General features: G+C 43.3%; 2 protein-coding genes across 4 annotated transcripts in view; both read left to right on the top strand.

The window, feature by feature from the left end:
* The window catches only part of Oga (O-GlcNAcase), a 41,061-nt gene extending 23,414 nt beyond the window's left edge, over positions 1 to 17,647 (top strand). Inside the window, exons 11-16 of the mRNA XM_041660759.1 lie at positions 2,061 to 2,146; positions 3,114 to 3,218; positions 6,671 to 6,756; positions 7,155 to 7,347; positions 13,252 to 13,411; positions 15,673 to 17,647. Coding sequence (XP_041516693.1) covers positions 2,061 to 2,146; positions 3,114 to 3,218; positions 6,671 to 6,756; positions 7,155 to 7,347; positions 13,252 to 13,411; positions 15,673 to 15,809 — 767 coding nt within the window. The 3' untranslated portion in view covers positions 15,810 to 17,647. The remainder of the gene's footprint in view (positions 1 to 2,060; positions 2,147 to 3,113; positions 3,219 to 6,670; positions 6,757 to 7,154; positions 7,348 to 13,251; positions 13,412 to 15,672) is intronic.
* A 998-nt stretch (positions 17,648 to 18,645) lies between these two features.
* Npm3 (nucleophosmin/nucleoplasmin 3) lies at positions 18,646 to 20,512 on the top strand. 3 transcript variants are annotated; one of them, XR_005975277.1, is made up of 7 exons: positions 18,646 to 18,768; positions 19,078 to 19,163; positions 19,343 to 19,462; positions 19,572 to 19,665; positions 19,966 to 20,076; positions 20,161 to 20,215; positions 20,329 to 20,512. XR_005975277.1 is itself a non-coding variant. In XM_041661988.1 (6 exons), exons 1-5 carry the CDS (start codon positions 18,651 to 18,653, stop codon positions 20,064 to 20,066), a joined length of 519 nt encoding a protein of 172 aa, XP_041517922.1. In that variant the 5' UTR covers positions 18,646 to 18,650; the 3' UTR covers positions 20,067 to 20,076; positions 20,161 to 20,512. The 3 variants fall into 3 exon arrangements, 2 of the variants coding, with proteins under 2 accessions (XP_041517922.1, XP_041517923.1); XM_041661988.1 differs by having other exon boundaries at positions 20,161 to 20,512; XM_041661989.1 differs by lacking the exon at positions 20,161 to 20,215.
* Positions 20,513 to 21,417: the final 905 nt, after the last annotated feature.

A 21,417-nucleotide genomic window follows, 5' to 3' on the forward strand; every position in this document is an offset into this window, starting at 1 on the left:
AGATTAGTGAGCTTGAGGATAAATCACTTAAAATATTAAATTTGAGGGTTTAATCCTCAGTATGACTCCCCCATTCAAGAATTACTGAAAGTTAAAATTTTATTATATCCAGTGTTACTTCTTTCTCTTCTCATGCTATCTTTGCCTGAGTAATTTTTCCAGTTGGTACAGTATCAACGCCAGAACATTGTAATTTGTGACACATGCCTTTAATCCTAGCACTTAGGGAAGCAGAGACAAGAGGATCTCTGTGAGTTTGAGGCCAGCCTGGTTTACAGAGTGAGTTCCAGGACAGGCTCCAAAGCTACAGAGAAAAACCAAAAGAAAAAATTTAAATAACCACCACCACATCCGAGTAGGTGTACAGTGCCCGTGACAGGGAGAGTGTCTTCGTGACCAATCTCGGGCTCATGTCTAGAGTCCTTTGTTTTTTTCCTCCTCCAGTCCAGCTGGCATTCAGTCCTTTAAAGAATGTGGCTATGCAGTACTTTTGATTACTAACGACTTCTATTATCTTCTTCCCCATTGTGTACAGATGGGAGAATCCTCAGCACAAGTGTCTACTACTATTGGATGGACAGCGGCAGATGTTCACAGCGCGTCATGATTAATTAGTTTAAGTTGAAAGGCTGTGTCTGTGAGGTAGCTCAGGTAGAATAAACTAGGGCAGTAGACATGAACTGAAGTCACATTTGCGCAGCGTCTGAGGCATTAACCATGTTTTCATTTACACAGCTCTTCGTACATGCAGCTTTTTACTGTACTAGTTGGAAGTGCTAGTTATGTTGGAGTCTCAAAGTGGAGGGTAGGGGAAATTGGCTGAACTTCAAGTTCGTGAAGTGTAGTAGTTTTGTTTTTGTTTTTTTCTTTTTCTACAGTGTAAATCACTGAATTACGGAATGGGGCAATCTCTTGCAGTCTAAATTTTGACCCATTTCATGCTTATTTTACAAATACTACATTTTATAGGTTTGTGTTTGCTTTTTCTTGTTTTTTTGTTTTTTAATTTTTTTTTTAAATTACCCTACCCTTAAAACATAACAAACCCAGACATGATCTCTTAATGGGCTGAATTGTCAACAAAAAATTTGGTTTGCTTTGGGACTGTCTGACTAGCACACTGTGTCTTGTACTGATGAGACTGTTGACTTGAGCAGGAGGTAGAACGCTGTCTTCCAATGGAACAGAACTGTATTGCGCTGCTCATATCTTGTCAGAAAACCAGGCAGGCTGCTTCCGGTTGGTTCCAAAACATTTGCTTTTCATTGTCTCTTGGTTGTTGGCTTTATTGCTTGTGAGGTCGGTTAGTGTTAACCTTAAAACTGACACCTGGGCCTCAAAGCCTGCTGCCTGATACACATGTTCATCACATTGCAAAAGTCATAGCAGGGTTAGAAGACTATATACTGTCACACTTTTAAGAAAAGTGTGTTTTTAGCTCTGGACAAATTAAGAAAAGTAATTGTCTCTCTCTTGTTCTCAGAGCTTGGCAGACTGGTATTCTAACTGGCCATGTCTAAATTTAAATTGTCCTTGTTCATGAAAACCAAATTTTTCATTGTTTTGTTTTTGTCCACAGTATTCTGCTGACCTTAAGTTTTCTGACAAGATTAACTCCCCTTTCCCTTTCCTTACCCTTCCCAAAATGTAAAATGTGACTTCAGACAGGTTTAATTCAGTTCCTTCATGGGCTGTGATAATAAAATGTCTCTATCTCATTCACTTCAGTTTATAGTTAGAGAATTTCATGATAGATAAGCAGCTGTTTGATTTATTGCTGTGTGTGTGGAATATAGAAAGTTTTCTGGGTAATCTCATTATTCCTTCCAATAATTAAAGCTTAGAACTGATAGTAGTGGTTTCCATTAATCAGAGGAAGGAATAGAAGTATTGAAATGCCGTTATAAATTTAAAAATAGTTATTATCACAGCCTTGCCTTGAAACCCTGGATTAGTACTTCTAGAGAACTGTTTCCAGTGTATGTTAGTTTGTTGGACATTTGAGACCTCAGGAAATCCCCTTTCTCGTAACGTTCTCCGCTTGGATCTGATCTCAACAGGGTGTCGTAGTCATTCTTCAGCACAGTTCTTAATTGGAGACCAAGAACCCTGGGCCTTTAGAGGTGGTCTAGCAGGAGAGTTCCAGGTATCAATATGAATTCACAACTGAATTGACATTTTTCTTTGTTTTATGAGAAACCTTATGTTGCGCATCAGATGGCTGGAAGGATTGGTCTGCCGAAGGCTTTCTAGTCCCAAATTCAATTTAGTTACATAGCTGGATTTTAAATCAAATTTTCCTCCTCTTTCACAGTAATTTCTGAAGGAGATGCTGTCAATCCCCCCGCGCCTGCGAAGCGCAGCGGCTCTAGGTATACACTTCACATTGTTTCTTTGCAGGTCGCACAGCATTTAAATCTGCGCCCGCAATGCACAATGCGCGCATGCTTGTCTGCCAGTGGAAACTCCATGAGCAAAAAAAATGGCTTATTATGCAAGTAGATAGTAAAGGGCTTAAAGGGCAGTTTCTTGGTTCCTTAATAAATACAATACCCTTTAAAAGTAAGAAATAAAAAGCTCTGCTGGTGACAGTCTGAACAGACTGTGAAGGGTTCTTGCTGCTAGATTTGTTCATGGACTTTTCCGGTGCTCTACTTTTCTCCCCCCAACAGGTGCTCTGCTGCGCACAGCAAACTGAAGCGCATTGCTTTGGGGATAAAGCGTCTCCTGGACAGATAACCCTCTTCAGACCAAACCTCTCCTCCTCACAGTCTGTTCTGCCATCTTGTAGTAGAAGGATGGTTCATTTAAGATTGGTTTTTAAAACAAATTATTTATATCATAATTGGAGTAGTTTTTTGTTTTTATTATAAAATTAAATTTCTATTATTATACCATTAAAGCTGTGTGAGTCAGTTTGGGTAATTTCTATTCTGAAACACCCCTTCCCCAGGAAAGAGGTATTATATTAGTAAAGTGTAGTACGCCCCTCTTCTTTAGGTCTGCCTGCAGTAGCCAGTTAATGTTAAGTTGGTAATCTGCAGTGCACACTCATTGAAAGAAATGGATGTATTCTCAAAACTAATCTGTCGCCCTTTTTTTCCTTCCTACAGCGTTTGTTGCCAATTGATGGAGCAAATGATCTCTTTTTTCAACCACCCCCACTGACTCCTACCTCCAAAGTTTATACTATCAGACCTTATTTTCCTAAAGATGAGGTAATTTTCTGTCAACTTGGTATATGGTTAAGTGTTCTCACAGCTTTCCTTTCAATTAGATGGTTGCAAGAACTAGATGGTTGCTTCTGTGTCTTAAGCTACTCTTTATTTAGTTGTGTACTTATGGATTCAGGGATCAGACTTGGAGCCATCACTGATAGCCTTGGGTTAATCAGCCATCCAGAATCCCAAGAAAGCCTGGTGTGGAAGGCAGAGGCAGGTGGATCTCTGGTTTTGAGGCTCACTTGGTCTACAAAGTGTGTTCCAGGCCATCCAAGGCTACATGGTGTGACCCTGTCTTAAAAAAAAAAGAAAAGGAAAAACAAAGGATAACTTTATTTTGCTTCATGGTTTCAATTTGTGGCAGCCAGCTCCATGACTGTATGTCATTACATCATGGTGCAATGGCAGAACAGAGCAAAACAAAGCTGCTTACCTTACAGTCAGTTAAACTGTACCCTTAGCAGTATGCCCTAAATTTGTCTAACAGGGCCTCGTAGGTCTTCCACTACCTTCCAGAGGCCTGTCAGTTGAGTACCAAGCTTTAGGTGGATGGCCCTTTGGGGGCGGGAGTGGGAATTCCAGATCAGAATTGTAACTAAACTCCCAGCTCTTAAAATACCAACCTGAAATTGAAGAAGTTAGCTAAAACACTGAACCCTAGAGGTGTAAATTCAGTAAAAATTTCAAGAGGAGCCTAAGGCATTTTACCTCCTTTAGGTTTTTTTTTTTTTTTAAAGATTTATTTACTTTTTATGTATGTATACAGCATTCTGCCTGTATGTCTGCAGACTGGAAGATCTAATTATAGATGGTTGTGAGACACCATGAGGTTGCTGGGAATTGAGTTCAGTGCCTCTAGAAGAGTAGCCAGTGCTCTTAACCTCTGACCCATCTCTCCAGCCTCTCTTTTAGAACTTTTGAGCTGAGTCCTTTAATTCTTCCCTTTAAAAACTCAAAATGAAGGCTAGGTATGATGGCGTGTACCTTTATCCAGTACCTGGGAGGTAGAAACAGGCAGATCTCTGAATCAAAGCAGCTAGAGCTACATAGTAAGACCCTGTTTGTTTGTTTGCTTGTTTGTTTGTTTTGATGGGGTTTGGACCAGAGAGATGGCTCGATAGTTAAGCACACATACTATTACAGAGAATTAGAGATCAGTTCCCAGCACCCAGATGGCAACTCACAATTGCTGGTAACTGCAGTTCCAGGGGATCCAGAGCTGCCTTTTGATCCATGAGCTCCTGCACATATATACCACAATATATGGTGCATGTATTCGCTTGTGCAGGCAAATACACATACATACACATTAATAAAAATTTAAATCTTTTTTTAAATTAATTAATTTATACAGTATCCTGCCTGTAGGCCAGAAGAGGGCACCAGATCTCATTATAGGTGCTTGTGAGCCACCATGTGGTTGCTGTGAATTGAACTCAGGACCTCTGGAAGAGCAGTCGGTGCTCTTAACCACTGAGCCATCTCTCCAGCCCCCTTAAATCTTTTTTAAAAAAATACTTACTTATTATGTATACAATATTCTGTCTGCATGTATGCCTGCAGGCTAGAAGAGGGCACCAGACCTCATTACAGATGGTTGTGAGCCACCATGTGGTTGCTGGGATTTAAACTCAGGACCTTTGAAAGAGCAGGCAATGCTCTTAACCACTGAGCCATCTCTCCAGCCCTAAAATTTTAAATCTTTATGAAAATTAAATGAGGGTTAGAGATAGGTACATAGCGAGCGTTCATTGCCTAACACATACGATGTCCTGGGTTCAATCCCTAGTATTTGAGGGAGGCAGAGAAGTATCCATTTAAAAAGTCAAATGACAGGTGTATTTTGGTGGTTCAAGGTTGTAATTCTAGTGCTCAAGAAGTTGAGACAGAAAAATTGCTGCAAGTTCAAGGCAAGCTTGAGCCATAGTGAGTTCTAGGACAACGTGAGGCTATGGTGTGAGACCTGACTAAAAAACAGTGTGTCTTAATTATGTGTTATCCTTGACTGATTTTCTCTTATGTATCTTTAATTTTCTGTTAAATATCTGTTGACAGTCAGCCATTTAAAGAAAGCAGGCAACTCTGTTTAAAGACAATAACGTGTAAAAGCTTCGTGGAAGTATTGTTAGAAAGGCCGGGCGGTGGTGGCGCACGCCTTTAATCCCAGCACTCGGGAGGCAGAGGCAGGTGGATCTCCGTGAGTTCGAGACCAGCCTGGTCTACAAGAGCTAGTTCCAGGACAGGCTCCAAAACCACAGAGAAACCCTGTCTCGAAAAACCAAAAAAAAAAAAAAAAAAAAAGAAAAAGTGAAAGATTAGTAGGTCCTGTGGCCCTCTAGTTTCATCCCAGAACTTGAGACTAAAGCCAGAGGATCTTGTCCAGGCTAGCTTGGGTTGTGTAGCAAGACCCTATCCTCAAAAAAAAAAAAAAAAAAGATTAAGAGATTCTTTAAAAGTTTACTGGCTTTTGGATGTGGAGCCACAATTTACTTTCAAAACCCATCCAGACTGGAGAGATGACTCAGTGGTTAAGAGCTCAGCCATCCTCTTTTCAAAGGAGGACCAAAAATCAATTCCCAGCACCCCCTCTCCAGATAACTCACAGTTGCCTGTAACTAGCTCCCTGGGGCTCAGGTGCCCAGAGCACCTGCCTTTAAATGTGCATGTCCCACACATGGGCAAGTAGACACAGGTTTGGTTTTTTGAAACAGGGTTTCTCTGTGTAACTTTGGCGCTTGTCCTGAAACTAGCTCTTTTAGACCAGGTTGGTTTTGAACTCAAAGAGATCTGCCTGCCTCTGCCTCCCAAATGTTGGGATTAAAGGCGTGCCACCCCTACCTGGCGTGGACAAGTATACACAGTTTTGAAAATAATAAAAATTAAAGTTTTTTAGCAAAAGTTTTCAGTGTTTATTAATTGCATTGCTGCAATTAATAAATTTATTTTATTTAGTGCTAGGTATCAAATGTAGTACCTTGCATATGCTAGGTGAGTGTTATACCACTGAGCTACATGCCCATTTCAATAATACTTAATAAAACAAAAGTAATTTTCTAGCCAGGTGGGGGTGGTCAATGCAGGGGCTGTCGGACCTCTTGAGTTTGAGACCAGCCTAGTCTGCACAGTGAGTTCCAGTATAGCCACGATGACACAGAGAAACCCTCCTTTGCAAAAAAAACCAAACAAAAGGTGATCCTCCTATCCCCAGGTGATGATTCTGATAAGCCAGATCATACATATTCCCCCCACCTAGACTTGTAATTCTTTTTCTCAGACAGTTGGTTTATTATCCATAGTTGTCTCAAACTCAGTATGCTGCCTATTAATCAACCTGGCTTTTAACCTCCTCCTGCGCCTGCTTCCTCTGTGTACCACCACACATGGTTGTTTTTATATTCATTCTTTTGACATTTGTCTTGGTGTGTTGCCTAACTAGATTATGTTTTCAGGCTTCCGTGTACAAGATTTGCAGAGAAATGTATGATGATGGAGTGGGCTTACCTTTTCAGAGCCAGCCGGACCTCATTGGAGACAAGTATGTGATGTTTTGATGTTTGATACAACAGGTTAAGGGTAGGTGTTGGCTGGCAGGCTATTTTAAGTCCCAGTTTAGTCCTAGTTAAATCTAAAAAATGAATGTAAGTGAATGTACATGTCTATCGAAAAGGTAGTTTTCATAGACTAAGTACATTGGACCTGCTGGGTGGTGGTGGCATGTGCCTTTCATACCAACACTTGGGAGGCAGAGGTAGGTGAGTCTCAGAGTTCGAGACCGGCCTGGTCTACAGAGTGAGTTTCAGGACAGCCAGGGCTACACAGGGAAAAACTGTCTGAGAAAAAAAAAACAAAAAAACTTTGGACCTTGAATCAGTGAATTGTGAATTTTTTGTTAATACTTTACAAGCTTACCCTGACTTTGTTTCCTCCAATCAGGTTAGTAGGAGGGCTGCTTTCCCTCAGCCTGGATTACTGCTTCGTTCTAGAAGATGAAGATGGCATTTGTGGTTATGCCTTAGGCACTGTAGATGTGACCCCCTTCATTAAAAAATGCAAAATATCCTGGATTCCCTTCATGCAGGAGAAGTACACCAAGCCGAATGGTGACAAAGAGCTCTCAGAGGCTGAGGTAATACAATGGTTTTATATTATGATAATTTTTAGAAATTAAAGTGTAAAAATTGGCAGGTATGGTGACACACATCTCTCAGCACTAAGGAAGCAGAGACAGGTTTGAGGCCAGCCTGGTCAACGTAATGAGTTTCACACCAGTGAGAAATTACAACTTAAAATAGTTAAAAGTGTACAGTGCTTTTTTTTTCTTTGTCTTTTTTTTTTCTTTCTGTCTCTCTTTCTGTCTGTCTCCCTCCCTCCCTCCCTCCCTTCCTTCCTTCCTTCTTCCTTTCTTTTGGAAAACTCAGGTGTACCAGGCTAACCTCTGCTATCTGTGTACTGAGATTAAAAGTGTGTGCCACCACAGCCAGCTTGCAGTGCTTTCTTAACTAACTTTATTTACTTTTTTTTATTCTGATCAGGATTAAATTTATGGCCTTGGGTGAACTAACATGCTTTATTTAGTGTGATGTACTCACAGTTATAATCTTGGTACTTGTTTTAAATTTTTGTTTTGTCTTTTGTTCTTTTGTTTTGTTTTTTTTAATATTTATTGATTTATTATGTATACAATATTCTGTCTGTGTATATGCGTGAAGGCCAGAAGAGGGCACCAGACCTCATCACAGATGGTTGTGAGCCACCATGTGGTTGCTGGGAATTGAACTCAGGACCTTTGGAAGAGCAGGCAATGCTCTTAACCTCTGAGCCATCTCTCCAGCCCCCTTCTTTTGTTTTTTTTTGAGACTTTTTTTAAAATTTTTATTGAGCTCTACATTTTTCTCTGCTCCCCTCCCTGCCTCTCTCCTCCCCCTTTCAACCCTCCCCCAAGGTCCTTGTGCTCCGAGTTTACTCAGGAGATATTGTCTTTTTCTATTTTCTACTTCTCATGTAGGTTAGCTCTATGTATGTCTCTTGGGTCTTCATTGTTGTCTAGGTTCTCTGGGATTGTGGTTTGTAAGCTGGCTTTCTTTGCTTTGTGTTTAAAAAAACCACCTATGTTTAAAAAGAACCCATACGATAATTGTCTTTTTGTGTCTGGCTTACCTCACTCAAAATAATGTTTTCTAGCTCCATCCATTTTCCTGCAAAATTCCAGCTGTCGTTATTTTTTTCTGCTGTGTAGTACTCCATTGTGTAAATGTACCACATTTTCCTTATCCATTCTTCGGTCAAGGGGCATTTAGGTTGTTTCCAGGTTCTGGCTATGACAAACAAAGCTGCTATGAACATAGTTGAGCACATGTCCTTGTGGCATGATTGAGCATCCTTTGGATATATACCCAAAAGTGTTATTGCTGGGTCTTGAGGAAGGTTGTTTCCTAATTTTCTGAGACATCACCACACTGACATCCAAAGGGGTTGTACCAGCTTGCATTCCCACCAGCAATGCAGAAGTGTTCCCTTTTCCCACAACCTCTCCAGCATAAGTTGTCATCAGTGTTTTTGATCTTGGCCATTCTTACAGGTGTAAGATGGAATCTCAGAGTTGTTTTGATTTGCATTTCTCTGATGACTAAGGATGTTGAGAATTTCCTTAAGTGTCTTTCAGCTATTTTAGAATCCTCTGTTGAGAATTCTCTGTGTAGGTCTGTACTCCATTTTTTTTTATTGGATTATGTGTCCTTTTGGTGTCCAATTTCTTGAGTTCTTTGTATATTTTGGAGATTAGACTTCTGTCTGATGTGGGGTTAGTAAAGATCTTTTCTCATTCTGTAGGCTGTTGTTTTGTCTTGTTGACCATGCCCTTTGCTTTACAGAAGCTTTTCAGATTCAGGAGGTCCATTTATTAATTGTTTCTCTCAGTGTCTGTGCTGCTGGGCTTCTATTTAGGAAGTGGTTCCCTGTGCCAAGTTCAAGTGTACTTCCCGTTTTCTAAGGTGGCTGGCTTTATGTTGAGGTCTTTGATCCATTTGGACTTGAGTTTTGTGCATGGTGATAGATATGGGTCTATTTTCATTCTTCTACATGTTGATATCCAGTTATGCCAGCACCATTTGTTAAATATGCTTTCTTTTTTCCGTTTGATGTTTTTTGCTTCTTTGTAAAAAATCAGGTGTTCAAAAGTGTGTGGATTAATATCCAGGTCTTCAATTTGGTTCCATTGTTCCTTCTGTCAGTTTTTATGCCAATACCAGACTGTTGATATCCGGGTCTTCAATTCGGTTCCATTGATTCTCCTGTCTGTTCTTATGCCAATACCAGGCCGTTTTCAGTATTACTGAAAGTCTTTATGATTTGTAGAAGTTCCTTGGTAGAATTTTTAGGGTGAGACATTGTTTCTTTGTGTAACAACCCTGGTTGTCCTGGAAATTGCTTTGTTAGATCAGGCTGGCATCAGACTCCCAGAGTTCCACCTGCCTCTGCCTCCCAAGTGCTAGGATTAAAGGTGTGCACCACCACCACTTGGCTTGTTTTAATTTTTTAAAAGTTGATGTATGTGTGTGGGTGTCTTTTCTGCATTTATGTCTGTGCACCTGAAGTTACATATATATGGCTGTGTGCTGTGACGTGTGTGCTGGGGATCCCCTGGAAGGGAACAGGAACCTTTAACTGCTGAGCCATCTTTCCAGCACTTCTGGGGCTTTTTTATTTGTTTGTTTGTTTTTTGAGACAGGGTCCTATGTAATCAAGGCTGTCCTCGAATGCAAAGCTGGCCTTGGACTCCTGTTCCTCCTTCCGCCTCCCAAATGTTAAGATCATAGGTAAGACCCACCACTTGGTAGCTGCTTGTCTTTTTTAACTGTCTTAATTCAGTTTATTTTTCCTCTGTAACAATCCTGTGTGGCGGCCACACCTGCAGCCTGAGTCTCTTGAGTGGAGAATTTAGTTTGAATTTTCACAGGATGGTTGGGCAGTTCATGATAGGGAGACTTGATGAATACAGTCTCTTTCTGGAGGTTGGGGGCATCAGACAGCAATAAGCCCAGACAAAGTTGCCCTGGGTAGCAATACGGCCTCTGGTTGTTGTGTAGTCATCATCAGTACTGGCTGTTGGCAGCAGCTTCTAGAGCATAGGAGCAGTGACGATGCCAGTGCCTGTGGGGTCAGAGAACCCTGTCACCTTGCATGGCACAATCTGGGACAGTTTTGTGCCCCCTGTAGCCTTTCTACACAAGGATAGTAGAAAGCTTGACAAGGTAACAGCCCCTTGGATAGCAATAGCTACCTCCCTAGAGTGCTTATCATCAGACCAACAGGACTGGAGTGAGTCCCCATTAGTTACACAAGCCCTAAGCCTGGTCTGCTTGGCCCAGATCTGCTTTCATACTGGCAGAAACAAGCGAAAAACAAAAAATAAAAAACTTCATCCTTAAAGGGATGCTCCCAGGAAAAAATAATCTCAAATTCCTTGATGGGCCAAGCAAATAGGTTGATTTCCTCTAGGTATGAGCTACAAGACCTTGACCAGGCAGCCCAGTTTGGTGATGGGAATCCCTTTTGCTTCAGTGATGCACCTGCAGTGAGACTTCGGCTCTGTCACTGTCCTGCATCTGCAGCCCCTTTTTGTAGATGGAAGTTTCTGTCTCACCCAGTCCCACAGCCATACAGTGCTAAATAAACACACAGAGGCTTAGTTACAACCTGTTTGGCTTGGTAGTTAGGTTTATTACTAACTAGCTCTTACACTTACTAACCCATAATTCTTATGTTTAGCCACGTGGCTTGGTATCTTTTCTCAGCAGTCTCATCTTGCTTCCTCTGCAGCTAGCTGGTGACTGCGTTTCTGCCTTTCTCCTTCCCAGAATTCTCTTAGTATGGTCAGCCTGCGTATACCTCCTGCCTGGCTACTGGCCAATCAGCATTTTATTAGAACATTACGAGTGATAAATCTCTACAGTGTACAAGAACGTTATCTCACAGCACCTTGTTTCTTAGCTTAGTTAAATAAGACATGTGTCTTGAAGGGAAAACCATGATTCTTGTATTCTATTGTAAGTATATTCACATTTGTATGTGTGTATTAGACAAATTTATTTATTTATTTATCTATCGATTTATTTATTTGGTTTTTCGAGACAGGCTGGTCTCGAACTCACAGAGATCTGCCTGCCTCTGCCTCCTGATTGCTAGGATTAAAGGTGTGCGCCACCATCGCCCAGCATATTAGACAATTTTTTAAAGTTACTTAAAATAATTTGTAGATTTCCGGACATTTTTCAGTTAGTAAAGAGTTCCAGTCTGTCCCTTGTTCATTTTTGACATTTCTCAAGCCTAAGAAACCAGGCTGTTTTCCTACTATCATCTTTACTTTGTTTCACTGTTTCACAGTGCCACATTGAGTGTCTGTCAGGGTGTTTTTGGAAATGGAATTTTATTATATTATATTGCCCTGGCTAACCTTGAACTTTTGGACTCAAGATATTCCTGTCCTCTGAATAACTGACTTGGATTTTCATTTTATTTTCTTTTTTGTAATTATTCTGCTTTTTCAACACAGGGTCTCATGTAGACCAGGCTGGCCTTGAACTCAAAAAGATCTACCTGTTTCTGACTCCCAAGTGCTGAGATTAAAAGTATGAGTCATCTTGTCAGTCCTTAGATTTTTGTTTTAGTTGTTGTGTCCCGTGTGCGCCCCCCCCCCCCCACACACACACACAGGGTTTCTCTCTAGCTCTCGCTGCCCTGGAACTTGCTCTCTAGATCAGATTGGCCGTGAGCTCATCAAGGTCCATCTGCTTCTACCTCTCAAGTGCTGGGATTAAAGGCGTGCACCACTAACCACTGCCTGGCAGATATTTAAAGTCTCTGTGTTGCTGAGGATTGAGTCTCCAGCTTCACACATGCTAAACCAGTGTTTGTCACTGTCTTATGTCTGGTTGCCTTGGTCTCTTGAGACAGAATCTCCTTGTATATAGCCCAGTACTCCTAGAATTTATTGTTGTAGACCAGACTAACTTTAAACTTACAGGACTCTGGTATTGAGGCATGAACAACCATGACTGGTCTAAGTTTTTAAAGATTTGTTTATTTATTTTTGGTTTTTCGAGACAACATTTCTCTGAAGCTTTGGAGCCTGTCCTGGAACTAGCTCTGTAGACCGGGCTGGCCTCGAACTCAGAGATCTGCCTGCCTCTACCTCCCAAGTGCTGGGATTAAAGGCCTGGGCCGCCACCACTTGGCTTTTTCTTTCTTTTTTTTTAGATTTTATTGTTTTGTATACCGTGTTCTGCCTGTATGACAGGAGAGGGCGCCAGATCTCATTATTGATGGTTGTGAGCCACCATATGATTGCTCGGAATTGAATGTAAGACCTCGGGAGGTCTTAACCTCCAGCTCCAAAGACTTATTTTTGTGTGTATGTATGTGTGTGTACCTGTGTGTGTGCGTGGAAGCCGAAACTCAGAATTGAGTAAGTGCGTCCTCTGTTACTACTTCTATCGTTGAGGCATGTTGAACCTAGGGTTCCCGTTTTCAGAGAGGCCGGAAGACAACAAGCCTCAACAGCCCTACTCCAGCCTCAAAGTGGGGTTATAGGTTTGTGCCTGGCATTTTACATGGGTGCTGCGATCCTGAAATCCAGCCTTCAGAACTGTGCAGCAGGTATTTTTAACTCCCAATCTATTAAACCCCTTAGACAATAGTCGGTCACTCAGTCTTGGGGTGTGTGTTGAGGGGGGAGAGATTTTTGGAGATGGGGTCTTGCTGTTTATCCCTAGGTGGTCTGGAACTCACTGTAGACCAGGCTGGCCTTGGACTCACAAAGATCTGCCTGCCTCTACTTCTTGAGTAGCGGGATTAAATATACTATACTATACTCGGGATATAGATACACCTTTTAGAATTGTAAGCTCATTTCTCCTTATTCTGTGCTGGAAAAGTTAATACTGCTTTCCTTTCCTGAGTTTCTGGGACAGAGATAAAAGTAACGTGAAAGTCAAAAGGATTCTAATGGTTTTTGGGTTTTTTTTCCCCCCAGAAAATAATGTTAAGTTTCCATGAAGAGCAGGAGGTTTTGCCAGAAACTTTCCTTGCTAACTTTCCTTCTCTGATAAAGATGGATATTCACAAAAAAGTCACTGACCCAAGTGTTGCTAAAAGCATGATGGCTTGCCTCCTGTCTTCACTGAAGGCTAATGGTGAGTACAAGTTGTGGGGTTGTATTACTTGAGTGAGACTTTTTTATTATTATTATTTTTACTTATTTTGTGGGTATGCGAACAGAAGCCAGAGGAAAACTTGTAGGAATTGATACTCTCCTTTTATGTGTGGTCCTATGGATAAACTTAGGCTGGCAGGCTTGGTAACTGGTCTCTTTACTCACTGAACCATCTTACCAGTCCTATAGTTTTTAAAGTATTTAATTTAGTTTTGTCTCAGCCTGTTCTAGAGCACTGTGCACGGTCTTCTATTTCAGCTTCCTGAGTACTGAGATTACTCATAATAATAATAGAAATCTGGGTCTGGTTGCTCTGACAATCTCAGCACTCAAGCTAAGGTACTAGGATTGCTACAAGTTCCAGGCCAGCCTGGGCTGCATAGTGAAACCATCTCCAAAAAAACAGGGGTTGGGGAAGGGTGATAGTGACACAAGGTGAGTGAGAGAGGGCCCACTGGGTGAAGGCCCCTGCTGCTCACAGACCCCAGTTTGGTACCCCGACTCTGGTCCCTGGAACTCACATAAGGGGGAAGGAGAGAACTGGCACGTCACAAAGTTATTCCCTGATTTCCATATCCATGCCATGGTCTTTTAAAAAAAAAAAAAAGCCGTCTGACCTGAGTTCAGTCTCCAGAATCCTTGTAAAGCAGAAGAGCCAGCTCTGCAAAGCTGTCTTCTGGCCTCCACGTGTCCGCTGTGGCACATACACACAATAATTCTGTTTTTCAGTTATATTACTCCCCCCTTTTGTGTTTATGTGTGTTTTGGGAGTGGTGTGTGGTCTTACATTGTCCAGGTTGCCCTCAATTCTTGGGCTCATGTGCCTTACTGCCTTGTCCTCTAAAGTGACTGGTCTGCACCTGCTGTGTCTGGCTGGCTTCTTGTTCTGAGTTATTGCTGGTGTAGAAGTTAAGTAGTATTCATTGACTGTTGGAGAACACTTCATCGTTTTATAGCATGAATACTAATCTTGAGCCTCAATGAGAAATGACACATGTTTTTAAGTGGCCTTTTAAAATTTAAAAATGAAAGCTGCCTGAACTCATATGGTAGCCTAGGTAGTCCTTGAACTTGTGATCCTCCTGCCTCAGCCTCACAGCTGCTGATAATAAGCAATCCACCTTGTAAACCACACCTTTAATCCCAACACTCAGGAGGCAGAAGCAGATGGATCTCTGAGTTTGAGGCTATCCTGGTCTACATAGTTGAGTTCTAGGCTAGCCATGGCTGCATAGTGAGACCCTGTAGAACAGAAAATAAAAAAGAACTCAACTTTTTCATTGTTGCATTTATATATTATTTGAACTAGTTGCATCCACTTTGCAGAATTATTTAGCTTTAGAAGGTAATTCTCAGTGTTTACTTAGGACAGAATATCACAGACATTAAATATGTCTGAAGAATATGTATGAGCCTGCTGAGGAAAGGCAATTGCTGCCAAACCTAATGACCTGCATTCAGTCTCTGGGACCCATATGGTGGAGAGAGCCCACTCATGCAGATTGCCTTCTGACTTCTTTCCACATGTAATCCCTGCCCAAACATAGACCCAGAGGATAAATATTTATTTATTTAAAATTTTTAAAGGTTTATTTATTAAGCATACAGTGTACTGCTGGCAAGGAAGGCACCAGGTCTCATTACATTACAGATGGTTGTGAGCCACCATGTGTGGTTGCCAGAAATCAAACTCGGGACCTCTGGAAGAGCAGCTAGTGCCCTTACCCTCTGAGCCATCTCTCCAGCCCTGATAAGTAATTTTTAAAAACATTGTTCACATTCTGGTTATGTTGGCTTGTGAGAGGTTAGCGTAGGTTCTGCCTCATTTCTTCAAAGGTGTTAGATGCTTTGAACAGAACTTACTTTACTTTCAATACCCATTTCTCAAAGAATTTTCCTCATTCACTGTTGACTAAAGTCAGTTGTGGTGCCACATGTTTGCTTTCAACACCAGCACAGGGGAGGTCGATCTCTTGAATTCAGAATGAGTCTGTTCTAGTAGTGAGTTCTAGGCCAGCCAGGGCTACACAATGAGACCCTATCTCAAAAACAAACAAAAAAATTTAAGCTGGAAAAAATGGTGGGCACACATCTTAAATCCCAATACTTGGGAGGCAGAGGCAATTGGATCTCTGTAGAATTCAGAAATCTAGGGATAAAGCTGTTATCTGTATTAAACATTATTATTCATGCTTGTATCATATACTTACGTACATTTAAAATATTTTGTTTAATTTTTAGGGTCCCGGGGGGCTTTCTGTGAAGTAAGACCAGATGATAAAAGGATTCTGGAATTCTACAGCAAGTTAGGCTGTTTTGAAATTGCAAAGATGGAAGGATTTCCAAAGGATGTGGTTATACTTGGTCGGAGCCTGTGACATTTATTGGCGCTGAACTGTCCAAAGTCTCTTAGCCCCACCTTGTGGTTGGTGTTGAGGTCTTCGCACAGTTCAGTCTCTGGAGCGGATTGGAAACGGCGATGACTAGAGCTCACCATCACCTTCTCATCCTGCCCGCTGGCCAGAAGAAGATAGTACTGCTGCATGTCCTGCGTGAACAGATGCGGGTGCCCTCCTGTGGGTCTTGGGTCAGGGGTCAGGACCTCTTGTGGGCTTCTATAGGGAGAGGTTCTTAAATAAATGTAATAATCAGCACTATTTTCTGCATCCAGTGTGGTTGCATTTCTCACCTAAGAGAATGAAAATCATTCTATTCTCCTTGGTGTGCTGAATGAATGTCTCTGTTCTTGGGAGACATGGCAGGAATGAGAAGGATTTAGTGGGTTCCAATTGGGCAATTTTTCTGCTTTTTGTAAAGCTCTGGCTGTAATGTTGGTTCAGACAGTTGTGCTTTGTAGGGACAAATGTGCATTTGTTTGTGGCTAAGGCCAAATTCACAAACTTGTAAATTTCTTTGTATATAGACTAGCTGTAACCTGACTGTTCTTTTTGTTTACTGTTTTTATGTATTTTTTCCTTTGAAGATGAGAGGTGTTGGTTTAGAATGGCACTTTGGATAATGTAAACCATGGGTGGTAGATTTCCTTTGCATTTGTTTTTAAAGTGCCTCCCACAGAGGGATAGGCCATGACTGTTTGGAGTATGAGTGTCTAACTTCATAGGACTCAAATCTATTGGGAAGTGCAGTTATTTCTGGAAATGAACCTTCCTAGCAGATGCGCATGTGAAATGTTCTGACATTGTTGTCAAGTAAGGGTCAATAAAGGGACTGACTCGTGGTCTCTGCCCTTAGAGCAGCCGCCATTCTTCTCAAGACCTGTTAACTACTGGTTTAACTGAATCAGTCTTTAATTCTCGCATGTTTGTATCTAATTTTAAAAGAAAGAATATGTTAACCATAAGTATACTCTTTCTTTTAATCAGAGGTTCTGAAAACTTTCATGTATTTTAATTTAGATTTGGTGAACTTAAGGGTTTTGAGCATGAAGCTGGCAGATAGTCTCTGCAGGTTTTTTGTTTGTTTTCTCTGCAGGTTTTCTTTTTGTTTGTTTGTTTTTTTATAATCATGACTAGCTAGTAACTTCTCCATAGATTTCAACAGTATTTTGTTATCTTCCCTCTAGTTTTTCATCAGCTTTTGAGCTCTGAGCTGAGAGGGGAGAGAGAAAAAAGGAAACTTGAAACATTTTCTTTTATAGAACTCCAGTGTGAGCTTTTGAGATAGTCTTCAATTTAGCGCTATATTTAGTGTACCTAGTGAGTTTCAGCTGAAGCCCAGGAGAGAGTGCTTGCTAAGAAGCCTCTTAGGGTAAAAACCTGTGATAGGATATGTTGAAAAACTGAAATCAAGTTTGGTTTTGAAGGCTAAGTAAGGTAAAGGGCAAAATTGTTATTAGATAGTAAGACAGTTTAATGCTCCTCACCTTTTTCTGACTACACCCCATCCCCTAGTGGGAATTACAACCTTTTATTTAGAAGATTTCAGAGTCAGTTTCATATGGAATCAGGAATTTTAATCAAGTTGCTTTTTGTTTTATGTTGGTTTTCAATAATCACTTTGGATGATTGAACATAACTGAGACGTGTCCAGGTCCATACTATCATTGCTCTAGGATAAAGTGCTGTGCCAACTTCATGGTTATTAAGGTTGGAATGCCATTTCGTTGATTGTTTGGATCACAGCTCAATTTCTGTAGAAAACGGACTGTAAAACTATCTGAAGACCATGCAAGAGGCAAAATAAAACTTGAAGTGGATTCGTGTGATGGTGTGCTGCCTGTTCTCTGCCCTCGGGTCTTTTCTGTCCTCTCTCCATGCCTCAGCAGGGGCAGGGATTCCTCCTCTCCAAAGCGATTTCACTTTAGACTACACTTTGAAGACAGTGCTCCCCTCCTGCCTTCACCAGCAAAGAACTAACTTCCAGTTTTTCTCAGAAAAGCAGGTTCATTTTTAAGTAAGTTGCCTTCTTATTGAATTTAAAATCTTTGAAAGTAGGGCTGGAGAGATGGCTCAGCGGTTAAGAGCATTGCCTGCTCTTCCAAAGGTTCTGAGTTCAATTCCCAGTAACCACATGGTGGCTCAGAACCATCTGTAATGAGATCTGGTGCCCTCTGTATGAGATCTGTATGGCTTGCAGACATACAGACAGAATATTGTATACATAATAAAATATTTTAAAAAATCTTTGAAGTAGAGGGGTCTCTTGTGAGTTTGTCTATAGATTAGGGAGTGCATGGGTTGGTCTCCTTGAATGGTGGGGTACTGGTGTGGGGGGTGGGTAGCCTGTTAGAGGAGTGGAGAATCCAAAGCAGAATGTGCCTAGGCTGATGGGAAGTGCGGCTTTAATTGGAGCAGGAGTTGACTCCCGCATGTGGGCGTGGCTCCTTTCCGGTCTAGCTTCCATCAGGATCAGGAAGCTTATCTAAGGCAAAGGTGTGGGTGATGATTCCTGAGGAAAATAAAAATGTCTGCTCTGCACTCTTAACTTTTCTAGAAGAGGAAGTACACTACCATCTCTACATAAGCCCAGGTTGGAAGAAAGGGTCTTGATGAATGCGATGAGCTAGAGAAAATCAGAGTCCTCAGGGCCGTGGGAATGAGTGGACGCTGACATTAAGCCCTCATTCCGTGCCTCGTCCCTGCGGCAGTTCACGTGCCTAGAGCCTCGCTGCGCGCGGCTCCTTTAATGGGCGGAGCCGGAACTGTCTGAGGTGTCGCGTTCGGTGCGTGGGGGGGCGGGGCTTTCACGGCCGTTTCAGCATGGCCGCCGGCACTGCAGCTGCTTTAGCGTTCTTCAGTCAAGAGAGCCGAGCTCGAGCTGGGGGTATGGGAGGCCTGAGAGTCCCGGCTCCAGTCACGATGGACAGTTTCTTCTTCGGTATTGAAGACAGGAGTGGCAGAGGGTGGTGCGGGGCGAGTGAGACGTTGGGCTGAGGACGGCGGTTGGGCGACGTGGGTGTGGGCTGAGGGTTCCTCGCTTTCTCTAACCCTAACCCTAACGGTTACTCTGCGGCTTGTACGGCCCAAGAAGGACGCCCGCCCGCCCGCCCAGGTGTTTTAATGGCCGGTCGGCCCGCAGCGGCACATGGTCGAATGGGAGGGTTCAGCCGGGTTAGTGAAATGCTCTCGAGCGCTGTCGCCTCCACGCGTGGACCTCTGAGGCAAACGAACGCACTGGCTCTTGCAGGCTGTGAGCTCTCCGGCCACACCCGCTCCTTCACTTTCAAGGTTGAGGAAGAGGAGGATACCGAACACGTGCTGGGATTGAACATGGTAAGGAACTGGAGAGTGGTTAGAGATGCAGGGAGCATCCATCTACGCACCCCCTTCCCCGTCACCCCCGGATTGGGAGTCACTTACCCCGAGACTGGCAGGTTTTAGGGTAAGATGTCTTCCCTTTGGGTTGTCAGCCTTCGCTGAGATTCACTCTGAGCTTGTGCGTACCCTTTCAGCTGTGCCTTACCGAGGGGGCCAAGGACGAGTGCAATGTGGTGGAAGTTGTGGCCCGGGATCACGACAACCAGGAGATTGCTGTTCCTGTGGCCAATCTCAGGTTATCTTGCCAGCCCATGGTGAGTTGTAGCCATGTATTCATTGTAGTACGGTGGGAACTGAGAACCTCGGTGTCAGTCTCAGAATGGGTGGGCCAGAGTGGCTCAGGCCTTCCTTCTTGTCTTCCAGCTCAGTCTGGATGATTTCCAGCTCCAGCCACCTGTAACCTTCCGCCTGAAGTCGGGTTCTGGGCCCGTGCGCATCACTGGTCGGCATCGGATTGGTGAGAAGAGTAGGCCGTCCCGTTAGGCCCTCCCTCCCTCTCCCCCTCCTACTTCGTCCTAACGCATCTGCATCCCAGGTTGTGCTTCCCTTATCATGTGACTTTCACCGCCCCACTCAAGCCTATGAACTGCCTGTAACCTGGCCCAGGTGCCCCCCTCCATCCATGTGGGGGGGCCTTTTTTTTTTTTTCCTGAAGTTCTCCCCACCTAGACTTAGGAGCTCTGGAGGAAGGGGTTCCCTGTCAGCCTCGCACTACAGGGTATTGAGTTAGTGTCTGGACTATGTGTGTCTCCTCCAGTGTGTATAAACAATGATTTTTCTGAAGAAGAGGACAGTGAGGAGGAGGAAATTAAGCTGTGTGGCATCCTTCCTGCCAAAAAGCGCGGGGGCAGGTCCTAGCCCCCTTCTGGTGAGTAGGAACCCCTAGAGGATCTGAGCAGTAAAGGGGAGCCGATGAGGGCTCAGATACTGACTGCGTACTTGCTTTTCTCAGGTTAGGGAACTGCAGGCGTCATGCACCATATGTTCCTGGACAAGTTTCAAGAATTGTAAATGTTTTTCTCTCGTTGAAGAGGAGAGTTTGGGAAGGGGCAGGTGGGAGACTTGGACCGGTGCTAAGAGAGCGGGCATTCTCCATAGGGCCCTGTGTTTGCTCTTACAGGTTGCCTGAAGCTTCCCTTTGCTCTTGGGGTGGGATACGTTTGAACATCGCTCCTGACTTTCTCTCCCCTCCGCCTGCCCAGATTGAATGTTTTGTGAACCCCCTGGTTCAATTCCCAGCACTGCAAAAAAAAAAAAAAGTTCAGAACATTTTAAGCACTTTTTACATTTTTAGATATAAATAAAGTGGCGTTTGGTTTTTTGCAATTCTTGTGTGGCTTTTTCCAGCGCTGAGATTTCCCTAGGGACCACCAGATGGCACTGTGGCGGTACAAAGGGTGGTCGTAGATGTCTAGTCCTGGTGAGAAAATGTGGCATCCTTTTCCCCAGGGCCTTGGACCAAAAGCGGGCCTAAGTCCCTTCTGCCTCCCATTCCAGCCTATTCCGTGTTCCTGCAGGTGGGGGAGGGCCATCGCAGGAGGTTATCAGCCTCCAAACAAGGGGTCTGGGCCTCTGTCAGCACTCAGGCTGATGGGCAGAGAGGGACAGATAAGTGGGCTTAAGAAACCTGAGGAATGTGCGTGTCTAGCCCCATGAGGGGCTCAGCCCAGGGAGAGGGCCTGTGAGGGGTGGGCTGGGGACCCGTCTTCGCTCTTCTGGTCTCTGAGGCATGTTGAGTAGAGCAGGGCCCTTAGAAACCTGATTCCCTGGGCCAGATGGAGGGAACTGGCCAGATTGGGTGACAGGGAAACCAGAATCCGGGTGGCCTGGCATATGGGGGCGGAAAGGAGCCCATGGGAATCAGCCTTCTTGACTGAGGGGTTATTGCCCGCCAGCACTCCGCCATACTGTCTCCTCCCTAGAATCAGGTGTTTCTGGGGTCTACCTTACTGCTATGCCAGGAAGAGAAAGGGGGTGCTTGTGTGAGGACTGTGTGCAACCAACTCTGGGGTCAGCAGTTCAGCTGTGTTAATGGGGGGGGGGAAGCGGGCATTAGTGCCCTACAAACAAACAAAAGGTTATTTCCCCAGACAGGCTGAAGATGGACAGAGAACAGGGCCTGAGAGAATCAGGCCAATTCACACCAGCTGACCAACAAGTAGGGGGCCTCCCATAATACAAAGAGGCTGAGTTGGGGCGGGGCGAGTGT

Source organism: Microtus oregoni, unplaced genomic scaffold, assembly GCF_018167655.1.
Source record: "Microtus oregoni isolate MIOR12 unplaced genomic scaffold, Mior012 000012F_ref0000307, whole genome shotgun sequence".
Lineage (NCBI taxonomy): Eukaryota > Metazoa > Chordata > Mammalia > Rodentia > Cricetidae > Microtus > Microtus oregoni.